The sequence below is a fragment of the Panthera leo genome, chromosome E2 (assembly GCF_018350215.1).
Source record: "Panthera leo isolate Ple1 chromosome E2, P.leo_Ple1_pat1.1, whole genome shotgun sequence".
Taxonomy (NCBI): domain Eukaryota; kingdom Metazoa; phylum Chordata; class Mammalia; order Carnivora; family Felidae; genus Panthera; species Panthera leo.
Genome location: NC_056693.1, coordinates 33,992,619 through 34,007,280, shown reverse-complemented (window position 1 = coordinate 34,007,280; position 14,662 = coordinate 33,992,619). Strand labels below are relative to the sequence as shown.

The following is a 14,662-nucleotide window of genomic DNA, read 5'->3' as shown; positions in this document are numbered from 1 at the left end:
GAGAATAATATTAATACCACTGACAATTTGAGGATAAAGTCACTACCAAAAAAAAAAAAAAAAAAAAATGCAAATAAGAGAACTTCAAAACGACTTTAAGTATATTTAAAGTGTGTTTCCTATATAAGCCTCTCACTACAGCTTTAGAAACTGCTCCCCTCTCTCAGATCAACATCATTCTTTCCTAAGTAACAAGCAAAATGAGGAGAACAATCAATACCAATTATTCTAGAATTGTGACATCTGCATACATCCTTTTAGGTATATTCTTACCAAGTCCATCAGTCCTATCTTCCACGGTTAGTTTTAACAGCCTTATAAACTTTATAGGTATGAAATTCTTCTCCTTTAGTAGTTTCTGAAAAACAAGCTACAGTGACTATGTTTGTAACTGTCTGAACGCTGTTTGGCCATTAGCTTCTCGAACAGGTCCCGTCACACTTGCTCTACATCTGCCTTATTTGCTCATTCTCAGAAGAGTTATAGCTATAATTTGGTATAAGCAGGTTTACGGTAAAGATGACCCTATTACTCAAATGTACGCTATTTGCCTCAGGTTAGTGAATTAGTTGCTTCATCAACAAGTTCACTTATAATGTGTAATATTTTCTAAAAGACTGGAGATAAATCTCCTACTCTGCTTCCATACTGTCTTAATCACTTTCTTAAAAAATACGGCAAAGCCTATTCTGTACTTCTCGAATGGGCTTAAATAACACTGCTTGTGGTTTCCTTACTTGGGAAGGGAAACTTTTCATTATAATTTTATAGTATGTTTTAAATGTCACCATGCAGAGAGGCCCCTGGGTGGCTCAATCAGTTAAGCGTCGACTCTTGATTTCAGCTCAGGTCATGACCTCACAGGGTTGTGAGATGGAGCCTTGTGTGTGTGCACCCCACCCCCACCCCCCAGGTGCAGGTCTACTTAAGATTCTCTCTCCCTACGCTCCTGCCCTGCTCACGCGCTTGCATGTGCTGTCTCTCAAAAACAACACAAAACAAACAAACAAACAAAAAAAACCAGGCACCATGAAGAAACTTTAAATAACAGTTTCTAGCTTCTTGACTGAGTTTGAGGGATGTAAATGGCATAGATTTATATTCAATAAATATTTTCTACAAACATATGAGCATTAAAATTCATAAAATTAACAACAAAACAAGAGGTGTTGGTGAGGATGCAGAGAAAGGGAAACCCTCTTGCACTGCTGGTGGGAATGCAAACTGATGCAGCCGCTCTGGAAAGAAGTGTGGAGATTCCTCATAAAACTAAAAACAGAACTACCCTATGACCCAGCAATTGCACTATTAGGTATTTACCTAAAGGATACAAAAATACAGATTCCAAGGGGGTACGTGCAACCCAATGCTTCTAGCAGCATTATCAACAATAGCCAAATTATGGAGACAGCCCAAATGTCCCTTGACTGTCAAATGAATAAAGATGTATATATACAATGGCATATTGCTCAGCCATCAAAAAAAAAAAGAAAATCTTGCCACTTGCAATGACGTGGATGGAGCTAGAATATATTATGCTAAGTGAAAAAAGTCAATCAGAGAAAGAAAAATACATGATTTCACTCATATGTGTAATATAAGAAATAAAACAGATGGATATATAGGAAGGGCAGGGAAAGAGAAGAGAGGGAAACAAACTACAAGAGACTCTTAACTGCTAGAGAACACACTGAGGGTTGATGAAGGGAGGTGGGTGGGAGACGGGCTAGATGGGTGGTGAGTATTAAGAAGGGCACTTGTGATGAGCACGGGGTGTTGAATGTAAATGATGAATCACTGAATTCTACCTCTGAAACCAATGTTGTACTGTATATTAACTACAATATAAATTAAAAAAAAGAAATAAAAAGAGTCTATCCACAGTATAAACAAAATTGATTCAGATACCAGAACTGCTTCAAAGGCTGGTATTAATAACGTTAGGAAGACCTTTCTGAATTGGTTATGGAGAAGATTTGTAAGAACCTCCTTTCCCCAGCCTGTTCTACAGCAGATATTAAGATGTACAAAATAAATTTATTTCTATAAGGGAAAAAATTCCCCTCAGAATAATATGCACAGGTATACCTTGCTTAACGCTATAATTTTGAGGAATTAAAACTAGGTTTTATAAAAGTGATTATCAAATATTTAGATACTTAAATTTACTAGCAGAGCCTGAGGCAAAAAGAACCCAGATATAACTTTAAAAAAAAGTTGGGGCACCTGGGTGGCTCGGTTGAATGTCTGGCTCCTCTTGATTTCAGCTCAGCTCATGATCTCAAAGTTCATGGGATCGAGTCCTGTGTCAGGCTCTGTGCTGACAGTGTGGAGCCTGCTTGGGATTCTCTCTCTCTTCTCTCTCCTCTCTCTCTCTCTCTCTCTCTCTCTCTCTCTGCTCTTCCCCCCTGCTTGTGCTCCCTCTCTCTCTCTCAAAATAAATAAGCATTAAAAAAAAATACTATCATCTACTGAGTGATTGTTATGTGTAAGGCACTATTCTAGATGCTTTACATATATTATGATAATCTCTGTAAGAAAGACATAATTTCCCTCTTATAGATGAGAAACCTGAGGCTTAGAGAATTAATTCGCCCACTATTATGTAGCTAGTCAAGGGGCTGGGCCGAAATTTGAAACTTGGTTGATCATGGTTCTAAAACTTTTGCTCCTAACTACTGAACTGCAGTTAAGTTAAAATATTTTTTCAACTTGAACAATGTTCTTTCATTTCACTGTTATTCAATCTGGGATTTCATACATATAGTTAGACAAAGCAGAGGAGAAACAAAACATGTACAGGTGTGCCCTGCAGTTTCAATTTACAAGCTTCCCAAATGGATCTAAGATGGCCAAATAAGGGATACAAAAAGAGAGGAGGACGAATGCTTTCCTTGATCTATGTCCTTACGTCGCCAACAGAAAGTGCACACAGCCATGCTCTCGGAAAAATAACTCATCTTGAATCTCTGGTCTGTGGCGTAGATAGGCAAGCAAGATAAGAATCAGTCTTTGTGAAACCATTTCCTATTGTAGCTTGCAACACAAACTCGCTCCTTATTTACTACATTCCCTAATAAAGATCCTAGCTTTGTGCTTTCTGCTATTGAAATGTTTAGATATTTCCAGACAGGAGTAGATGTTAGCAAGTAAAAATATCAAAGCTTATAATTTACTCTGCCATCAGAGGAGAAATAAAATATTCTCCCTTGCCTTATGAGCTCAAGGCTTGGTGAAGAGATCCTAATGAAGTGAAGGAGTCAAAGGTTATGGTTTCTATAGAACGCTGTCATCTCATAGGAGGTGGCGAGGAGTCAGATACTTACTTGTCTACAAGAGTCCGTATGACTGCTAGTGTGTCTAGCACTAGTCCATCTACATTTTGTTTCTTTCTCCTTGGCTCATGTGGTCCTCGGCCCCTCCTTGGTGGCCGAACAGGGTCCCGGGGTTGGCTCCTCATGTCAGCAGTGGGTACTGCACTGTTCTCGGCTTGTTGCTGCTGGGTGTCAACACTATCTTCCGCTCCACTGTCATCTCGGCAGATACAGGAATTACCCATGGTAGCAGTGGCACCTCTAGTCCCCAGGAAGTGGGCTATGTGCTCCTCAAGAGTCAACAGCAGACCCTGGCCAAGGCTTCTGCTCACTAAGAACACGGCCCAACCAAAGACAATCATTTAGATAGTTTTCAGTTTTCCAAGTACTGTTTTCATAATCTGGAGTGGAGGAACTTGCATTCTATTTGTTTTTAACAAACGAATATGGAAGAAAGTTGCAGAACTGATCTCCAACATTATCAATTACAGGGAATCTGGGTCATCCAGTGGCAGTTCTAAAAGAGAAGAAAAGAAAAATGCATCAAAGATTCTTGGTCATTTAATTACTCACAGTTTCTAAGTTTGACTTTATAGGCATAGGATTACAGTGGGAAATCATCTCTGGTTATTTTTATAGGTTTCCGACACAAAGAGGTACCTTTACATAAGGGAATTACGATCAAGAACTTCTTTTTAGCATTACAACATAAAGTTGATTGCTAAACCATATCCTTGTAAACCACACAAATTACCACTGATTTCCCCCCCCAAAATCCATATGCATGGTTCCACCTATGCAGAAATACATTAGAAGAATGTGTGCCATTGTTGCAAAGACTCCTTTAATGGATTAAAAAAAAAAAAAAAGAACTGTTTCCTTTTTAAATTTAAATGTATGAGAAAAGTTAATATTTCAAATAAACTAACTACAGATGCTTATTGTTAAAAAAAAGTTATGACACAAATATGTTAGCACCCACTTGATATCAAGGAGAATAAAGAGTAGAGTGTTTCACTTGAATGCAATCACCAAACTGTACACGTTTCCCATTTGGAGGCACTCTTGAGAATTTACAGAAATCATACAAGCAGTTACAAAGTTTTTCTGTTATGTCAGCAAGACTGTTTGGAGAGAGGCAAATATACATTACAAAGTTACATTTTCACAACGATGAGTTTTTTGTACAATATGTCTGCTGCTCCAAAGTTACAAAAGAGCACATCCATGATCTTTGTCTAAAAATACTGACTAGGCACCCTATGCCTGCACCATGCTGGCACTGGGAGAATAAAAATGAACAAGGCACAGTCCCTGCCCTCCAGGAATTCATGGATGGCAATTCTCATCCCATACAGTCTGGTCATCAACAAAAACCTAATGATAGAACCACCTCCTCATTAAACTGAGAAAATCTGGTTAGGTCTAGAAAGGATTTGGAAGAAGAAAACAGAAGTGGGAGGGGGTTGGCAGTAGAAAGTAAAAAATCATGCCAAGACCCGGAGACAAGACCCATAAGGACAAAATGGACGTATAAGGAAGAGAGACTAGTGTGTACTCTCAACATTTGGTTATTTACAATTAAATCTGTGTATATTGAGCACTGGCTCAGGAATAGCTATAAATAAAATGTGTAATTCAATGGAGCAAGAGAAAAGCAAGAGAAAAATTAACTCCATTATTGGGACAGATTTGCAGCAAATTCTTTTAAATATTTGCCTAGTTTAATTACTGTTCATGGGGGAAAACTAAAGGAAAGGAGATGGAGATAGAAGATAGATGGAGATAGAAAGCCTTTACTCATACATATAATAATCTAATATAACCCACAGAGGGAGGGGGAGGGACAACAGAAGGAAGAGGAGGGAGGGATGGGAAGAAAGAAGAGAGTTAACACACAGTATCTCTCTCCAGACTAGCAAGATAGTAATGGCTGAGCCAAGTAATACCATAGGTATTTTGGTTCTCCCCAGTCAGGCTGTCTTTAAAATTTGGAGGTTATACTTAAAAGGATGTGACTGAAGTATAGGTAGGAGCATGAGACAAGGACTCTGCTGGAAACAGCTTCTTAAAAGAGAATCAACAAAGAGTTGAAGTAATACCATTCCCATTACTGCAGGGACCATGGTACACATACAATTCCCCTCAGAGAGTAGATAATTAAGAGATCTCAATGCTTAAAAGGACAAGAGACAGAAATCAGAAATAAGGCTTTAAAAGGGTCCCTGCTATAAATTTCTATTGATCTTATAAACTATGCTGCTAAGACCAAAAAGTAACATATTTAAGAAGCAGTGCTCCAGCCCTTCTCACAGAAATTTCAGAGAAGACACTGTTGGAACAATTCAGACGAAGCGGGTAAAGAACCCAACGTTTTCTGATAGGTCTGCCCAGTTGATATGCCACTAGAGCACTCCCATGAAATATCAAAGAATTATATTAAAAGTTTTTTATCTGTTAACTTTTTAATGTTTACTTATTTTTGAGAGAGAGAAAGAGAGCGTGAGCACGAACAAGCAGGAGTGGGGGAGAGGCAGAGAGACGGAGACAGAATCTGAAGCAGGTTCCAGGCTCTGAGCTGTCAGCACAGAGCCCCATATGGGGCTCGAGCCCATGAACCATGAGATCATGACCTGAGCTGAAGTCGGACACTTCACCAACTGAGCCATCCAGGCACCCCATCTGTTAACTTTTTAAAACAAAAGATGGATGCACTTTCATTTTAAGACTGAAATGCTGCATACAGTCTACAGAAAAGTGAAAGCCTCTCTTCTGCATAGCCCATTCCTTTCCCAGAGGTAACCCCTGCTAAAAGCTTCATGTGTCTGTTTGCACACTAATATACTTAAAAACAACAACTATTTTTTAAGAGAGAGGCCGCAAGTGAGCAAAGGGCTGGGATGGGGGGAGGGAGAGAGAGAAAAAAATATCCCATGAGGGGCAGAGGAGAAAGGGAAAGAGAAGTGGGATTCACCTGAAGTGGGGCTCGTGCTCACTCGATGTGGGGCTTTAGCTCACCCAAAGCAGGGCTCGAACTCGAGAACATGAGATCAAGATGTGAGCTGAAGTCAGATGCTTAACCAACTGAGCCACCCGGGCGCAGCACCCCCCCCCCCCCCCACCAATTTTTTAACTTAAATAGGATGATGCCATAAACATCTGAGGTTTGCTTTTTTTCTTAACAATACATTTTTTTGTTTATTTGAGAGAGCATGAGTGGGGGAGGGGCAGAGAGAAGGAGAGAGAATCCCAAGGAGGCTCCATGCTGTCAGCACAGAGCCTGATGCAGGGCTCGATCTCATGAATGGGGGAGATGACCTGAGCTGAGATCAAGAGTTGGATGCTTAACCAACTGAGCCACCCAGGCACACCAACAGCACATCTTTCTATACCAGTATATCTAAAACTACTCCTCATCCCAGTTAAGTCTGTATCAGAATCCATACTCTGGATTGTCATAGTTTCTTACCCACTAGGCCATAAAAATCTGTGTCTAAACCAACTAATACTTCGGGGACGGTAGTGGGAGTGGTCCAGGATTCAATACAAGGGAACTCTATTTGGTAATGCTTCATTTCCTGGCCAAGTGCTCTCTTACCCTGTACTGCTCCGTGATGTTGGGGTTACTGGAGCAGAGGGAATTCTACTGGCTTCTCTAAAGCTCCTGAGCCTTTCCAGATGATCAATATGGAAGTTGGGATAGGCGTGTCATGTAAATAAGATTCAGTCCACTCAGACACATTAAATTGGGAATGCATAACTGCGGAAGGGAGACCAATCAGGCATTTTAAAAAACTGGTAATGATTTGAGAATGTCAGTTGAGATTAAGTCTCAGAAAAAGTGTTGGGAGAGAACAGAGAATCCTACAATTACAGTTTAATGCCATCACTTGTAAAGCTATTTAGATTAACAAGAAATGATGGGAATGCTTCTGAGAAATACAGTGGGTTAAAAAAAAAAAAAAAAAAGCTTGCTGAATCTCAAAGTCTTAAACTTCATTCTATCCAAAAATGTTTTGCTAAACTGGATATAGAATAATTAATCTATGCAGATTTCCTTTTAGTACTGTTCTAAAGGGAAGATATCCAGTACCTATAGGTATTTATAAAAATCTGACTAAATTTGGAGGAAGATGACAAGAATTCAGTGAGCTTTTGCTTATTTTCATACTGAACTCAAGTGTAGTTCAGGTCAAGTTCTTCCAAAGGAGCCATTTTCCCTAAATGACCCCAAAATGATGCCAACTACAAAATCTGTCATAGGAGGAAATGGGAGTAAAAAAATAAAGTTTTCAAATATTTTAAAATTAAAGACTTTCTCTTTAATTAAAGACCAGGTGTAAAGAAGAGGCTAATTAGGTGGGGGAAATCTGAAACATACAAGAAAAAAAAAAAGAGCTGGTATCTTTAAAAAACTTCTGAAATGAACATACAGAGAATCTTTAAGGGTCACATCTAAAGGCAGGGGACATAAGTGAACCAAGAGTATGATCTTTTAGATTTATTCAGTACTAAAGAATGTATAGGTTTTATCAGGAAATCATTGCCACTTGTTATACTTCTCTCACAGAACAAATTGTGAACACTTTAGGCAAAAGACTAATGAAGTTAAACAATTATACTTTACACAGCTTTGTTTTATCTCATTCCAAAAATCATTATGTGGTCCTCTTCCGAAGGACCATTGTTTTAAGACAGTAACACTCAGCCTACAGATCTTATACAGGATGCCAGAGGCCACCTCCAGTACAGGGTACGGGGCTTTGCAGTCAGAAAGACTGGGCGCAGGTCCCAGCTCTGCAATATTTACAGCTATGCATTCTAAGTACCCTGACTATTGACACACTTTAAAACATGGAGATAATAATAGTTCTTACACAGTACTACTGTGAGGATTAAATGGAATAGTGCATGTAAAACATGTGGCACAGAGCCTTACACTTACACTGGATCCAAAAATGCAAGATGTTATTATAAAATGAGTGACTAAATAATCTGGGATGTGGGGACTCTGGAGTAAGACCTGATTTAAGAGCACTAAGAAGGGCGCCTGGGTGGCTCAGTCGGTTGAGTGTCCAACTTTGGCTCAGGTCACGATCTCACGGTTCGTGGGTTTGAGCCCTGCGTCGGGCTCTGCGCTGACAGTTCAGAGCCTGGAGTCTGCTTCAGGTTCTGTGTCTCCCTCTTTTTCTGCCCCTCCCCTGCTCTCCCTCTGTCTTTCTCTCTCTCCATCAAAAGTAAATAAACATTAAAAAATTTAAAAAAAAAGCACTAAGATAACTGTGGGGCACTTGGGTGGTTCAGTCAGTTGAGTATCCAACTTTTGATTTCAGCTCAGGTGATGATCACAGTTTGTGGGTTCAAGCCTGGCGTGGGGCTCTGCGCAGACAGTGCAGAGCCTGCTTGGGATCCTCTTTCTCTGCCCTCCCCTCTCTTTCGAGATAAACTTTAAACAAAGAAACAAACAGCACTAAGATAACCAAAGAAGTTATCTTTTAGAGTTATCATCTACCCTGTACTAAAATAATTTTTACTTATCCATACTTTTAGACAAAGAACCTTAGAAGGGATTGTAGCTTAATCATCCCAAAGGCAATGTCCATTAGAATTGCTTAAGTACTTCTTAAAATGCAAATTCCTGGTTCCACTCCAAATCACCAGCATCAGAATTTCTAGGATGTGACCCAAGCAACTATTTTCTTCAAATTCTCCAGTTGATTCTGATGGTGGTCAGGTCTGGAAATCACTGTGCTATAGAACCTAACACAGAAATGTGTCACAATAGGTAGGACCTACTAACTGGAGGAAGGGACAAATTGAAACACTACAGAGTGATTCTTCTGGGGTCAAAAAAGTTAATCTCCCTTTCCAGAAAAATGAACTGATACTATCTTTGAACTTAGTCTTCTGGAGAAGGCAGCCAAAAAAGCCATTAGAGTACAGTTACATCCATTAATGATTATATACAGTACATATTGACATAATGAATAAAATAGCTCCCTATTTTTCCCAACAGACCCACCCTATGAAGCATCATGAATCGAGATGGTACCCTGCTGATGGGTAATGTCATTCAATGGTTGACAGACTGAATGAAATGGAAAATGAATAAGAATAGAGCTTATGTAAAGGCAAAACATCTCAAATACCTATATACTTCCCCATAACTTTGATGACTACTTAGCATTAGATGGTTGGCTCGATTTTGAGAACAAAAAAAGCTAGTCACATAATTTAAATATACACAAGGACTAGATCTGTGGCTGTAGCAGTCATCAACTGACGCGACAACCACCAACTGATTAAATTATAATGATGCCACTGGATGCCATTGCTTAGTAGAGACACTTTTTACCATCTAAATGATAATGCGTTTTAAATCATTATACTGTTCATAGCCATTTTGCTGCAAATGCATAATTATAAAACATTTCCTTTTACAAAATAAAGTAACAACTATTCTTTCCATTTCTATGTCATTTATGATTTATTAGATTTTTACATTTTATTTACTTTAGCGCTGCTCTGAAAGGGAAAAAAAAAAGGCTCTCAGAAAGTTCAGTGTTAAAGCAGTGAGGTCTGGTACTCAAAACACAGACCTCTACCATCATAAACTATCCACCACAGAGACATCTGGCCAACTGATCTAACCCTGTCTGACGATGGTCCAGGAATCAATGATTCATCTCTTCAAATATTTGCTTGCATTCAATCATAATAAAGCTCAGTGACATTAAGAACACTTTCTTTTCTCTGAAAATAAGACTTCAGGATTATGCTGCCAAGAAAGGAGAAGCTGGTTAAATGAATGGCTATAGGAAGAAAAAACACACTTTGGGCATGAAATTACCATTGCTGTCATCTTCACCTCATCATTCCAAAACAGTGTTCCAGGATGCAGTAATTTTTTCCAAGCCACTCCCCAATTCTCAAAGACTAAATCCTATAGCATGAAGAGTAACAACATGTAATACATTGAAAATTTTAATGGTTTTCTTCCATTAGATCAAGTTTTGGATTTTATCCTAAGATAGTGAATATGCATAGGACCAGGGATAGCGTCCAGCATCATGTTTAATGCGCCCTCGACATTTTATTATGGACAGTTTCAAACATACAGAAAAGTTGAATTTTACAGTGAACACCTACATACCCACCATCTACATTCTAACAATAACATTTTACTATACTTGCTTTATCACACATCTATCCTCAATCCATCTGTTTTTGATGCATTTCAAAGTAAATCACAGGTATTAGTATACTGCCTCCCTAAATAATTCAGCATGTATATCACTAACTGGCCTTCAATATGTTTTCAGAGGTTAAATCTACACATAATGAAAGATACAAGTTTTAAGAATATATGTGCCAAGTTTTGTCAAATGCATACACCTGTGTAACTCAAAGGTAGACAACCTTACTCATAAATATTTTTGCTTTTAAAATATTCTACAGAACAGCCCAAAGACCATAACTTTTTTTTTTTTTTTTTTGCTGAAGACTGTGTCGAAATGGGGAAAAGTTGGAGGTCAACAAGGTTATTTAGTTGTACAATAAGTAGATAAGAAAAGTGTATTATATGTCAAGAGTATACTTACAAGTTGAAACAGAAACCACCTAAAGACATTTTAACAAGAGTGTTTTTCTCTAGACTCAAAAGCATCTGATATTCTGTGGTGGGGGTGAGGGGGGAAGATTGTGAAATATTTGGTTGGAACTTCACTTTTCCCCCAAAAGGAAAAGCAGCTCTGGTAAGATAGTTTTACATGTCACCCAGGTGTCCAAAACTATCTGCATTAGTGCTGGCCACTTGAAGTTTAAGCCAGATAGGGTACTATTATCCCAGAGATCATAACTAACCTTCACATTGTCCGAGAAAAGCACTGGGTAATTTTCATACTTCTGCTATGCACAGAGGTTAGTTAGAGAAAGTACAACTTTGGGAGGAAAAGTAGTTAATTTTTCTGGTTGAATTGGTAGAGAAGGAGTAGCTGGAAAAAGCTTCTAAAACGTTGGGAACTTTTTAACTCAGTAGCAGTGGTGGCTGTGGTCAGTTGAGATTTTTTAGCAGAATAAATTATAGAAGATAGCCCTGACCTGAAACAGTACAAAGGAGAAGAGTCAAATCCTTTTAATATTCAAAAATTGTAACAAGAAATAAAATTTAGGGCTGGGATAGAGTAAGGAATTTCCAGAAGCAAATAATAGTAAAAAAGGACAAGTAAATAATACTTGCCTGGTCTCAAGAATTGAAAATTTTGCCTTGAATCCAAAACGGAAATGCTAAGGAAGAACTGAGGTAAGCGCTATTGATGGCTACAGAACGGAGGGGAAAACCACATGTAATACGCTACACTATTGGGGATTTATCTCCCCTGGGAGACCAAATAACAGGAAGTCATATAGATCTGTTACTCAAACACATATATCATCCACAAATCTGAAGGAAAAGGACTTGACTGTTACAGAGAACTCTCTGCTATTAAGAAAACAAAATGTGTCAATAGCATGTATAGCAACACTTTCCTTAAAGAGATCTACTTAAACAGTCAATTGCATACTCAATTGGATACCTATTAGAAACTAATAGGCAGTCAATAAGTAATTTAAATGAATTTATTCTAAAATCTGTAAAAATGAAATGTTTCCAAAGGAGTGATCACTTTGAAAAATGGAGACAACATCACTCAATAAATATAAATCCAATGCTTATATGCACCAAGCAAAGCCAAAGAAAGGTCCTCATGTTCTTGGCAGAGGGACAAAGGACAGCAACAGACAACACACCTAGTGCCGGACCCATCACACAGCACATGCCATAGAAGCTTACGGATAAAGCACTAGGTCTACTAGGAGGAGGCCTCTCCCTCGACCGTTTTTCCAGTGGAAAAGGAACTTAGTGACCTTCAAGTATCTCTTACAACCAAGTTTTTAGGTGACTATATATACCAGAATTAGCATAAGGGGAATGAAGATTTATCTGTGCTGCAACACATTCATATTTTAAATTATAAGCCAAAGCATTTTTGGTACAACTATGCCTGACCACACAGTGAAAAGTTAACCAAAAACCCATAAATTAAATAGATAAAGATGAAGCTAATAGTAATTTAAATGGCAGGTGGGGGAGGGGGGTAGAAAAGAGGAAGCACAATGGAAACCCAAGATCCATTTGAGACCATACTGAGGACACATCCTAAATAAGCACCCTTCCTGAATATGGCAGGAACCCCATTCTGCATATGACATGTAAGAAGCTTTGCACTGTTGCCAAGTTTCCCAGGACAGACTCAGGGACAACAGTAAACTCTAATGCTACACTTACTAGTTTTGGCTTATGAATACCACATTTTAGTAATTCTTAACAATTCACTTCATAAGTTATTAATAAGCAGCCCTTAGGTATATGAAAGTATGAACAACTATGAAGCAATAAGAACTGAAAAAAGGAGTTGCACTTCTCACAAAGAACGGTGGAATAGGAGCCGTACTTGGAGAGTCACTGCATTAGGGGAGCCCAGGAGCAGAAACTTAACTCTTCCGGAGGTAGAAGGGGTAAAAGAAAAAAACTAACGTTGCCACATTAAACCGAGGTAATAATAAACTTGCCAAGTCAAGTATTTCAAACGTTCTATTTGATGTGTATAGGACCCATGATATTATGCCTGGAATAATTTCAAACAACAAGAAAGTTACATGCACGGTTCATTCATTAACAAACTTCTGGAGTGCATCAATTCTTTAATTTTTCAAACACATTCTTCATTTTCAAAAGCTCAGAAAGGGAGAAAGGAAAATATTCTCTTACAGCCAACCACTATAAAATGTTTGCTTCATTTAGCCTTGTATATATCACACAGTTATATACAGTTTTCTATAGTTAAATATGCTCTTACATCTTTAACCAGCAAGCATTCTCTTTTGAAATGGACACGGAGAGTAAAATTTAACAATTTTACCTTTTTTCCCAATCATATTGCAAAAGCTATTTCAAAAGCTGACCACCGAATAGATAAACCAAAGTGAAAATATTCATTCTTTTGCACTACTAAAATTGTAAGTCTCCTTCTAATGGTTTTGGCCCAAGTTTTATCATTCACCACTTCCTATTCTGTTTTTCAATTTTCAAAATTGTACACAAGGAAAAAAACTATCCAAACTCAATGGTAAACGTGAAGATGCCAAATATTTGAAGAGAAGCTACACTGATAGTTTACTGCTCCCAAATAACTCTTGATATAGACTGCTGGTTCCATTGTGATTCCCATCTGTGGTGCCTAATGATTTTCCATTTACTTTTTCAGCCCTGTGACTATCACACCTACTTTACAAGCATCCGATCACGAAACAGAAAACTTCCAATTTGAAGTAGTAATACTGATTACCATCCTTAAGAATTCCTAATAATTTCTCAAACTATGTAGATATTAGAGTATCAAGGAGAGTTGTATTTTAAAGGATGCAAAATGACTTCTCACTTCATTAAAAAAATTACTTATTTTTGTAATTCCTGATAGGCTGAATTAAGATGAGTAGAAACAAAATGAGTAAATGCACTTCAGGAACACACAACAATTTTTTTTGTTATTCTCTTGCCAAAACACACTTCAGAGTTGTATCGAATAACAAACTTTTATACATAATGCTAAGTTTTTATTTCCCCTTGTTTCTTGGCCAATTTACTAAGGTGAGAAGTCATTTGTTGACAAACTGAAAAAGTCCACATAGAGCATGCTGGAACATTTCCTATAATCAATAACTTAAAAATAATCATGGAATACAGAAATAATGAAGGGTTTGTGAAAACAGCAAAAGCAGGCCACAGACATTAAGCAGTAGGTCAGGACAACATGTATCCTGGGAAATCAGAAAGCTCATAAAATCACCACAGTGCTTTTTTTTTTTTTTAAAGACCCATGCAATATAAAATTAGAAAAACAGGAATTTTAAGCCAGCTTTTAGCTAAAAAACAACAACAACAAAAAAACAACAAAAAAAAAAACTTCAAAAATCACAAATTATCCAACATCTGGAAAACCAGCTAACAAACGCCATTAACCAAATATTAGGAAAATGTCATACATGGACTCAAGTATTTCATAGCTTCATAGGGGGAGCTACAAAGCAAGATGTCATTCGAGGAAATGTAACTTCTATATATGGGGAAAAATAAAAAGAACCATTGTGGAAGAGAAATTTAAAAGCAATTGCTTATGTGCCTCATAATCTAGTTTGAGGCCACCGCAGAGTGCAGAAAGGCGTAATATTCGTGGGGGGAGAAAAGGAGGTCTCATTTACAAAATCACAAGAGAGGAAGCATGATATTCACTACACGTAGACATCCA

General features: G+C 38.0%; 1 protein-coding gene across 3 annotated transcripts in view; it reads right to left on the bottom strand.

Annotated features, from left to right (window-relative positions):
- Positions 1–14,662, bottom strand: part of RSPRY1 (ring finger and SPRY domain containing 1) — a 44,483-nt gene that overhangs the window by 28,142 nt on the left and 1,679 nt on the right. For 2 of the 3 annotated variants that reach the window (XM_042918705.1, XM_042918706.1), the window contains exon 2: positions 3,327–3,831. In XM_042918705.1, coding sequence (XP_042774639.1) covers positions 3,327–3,676 — 350 coding nt within the window. In that variant the 5' untranslated portion in view covers positions 3,677–3,831. Of the gene's footprint in view, positions 1–3,326; positions 3,832–4,296; positions 5,004–14,662 lie in introns of those variants that run through there. The other variant, XM_042918707.1, reaches the window with a different exon arrangement.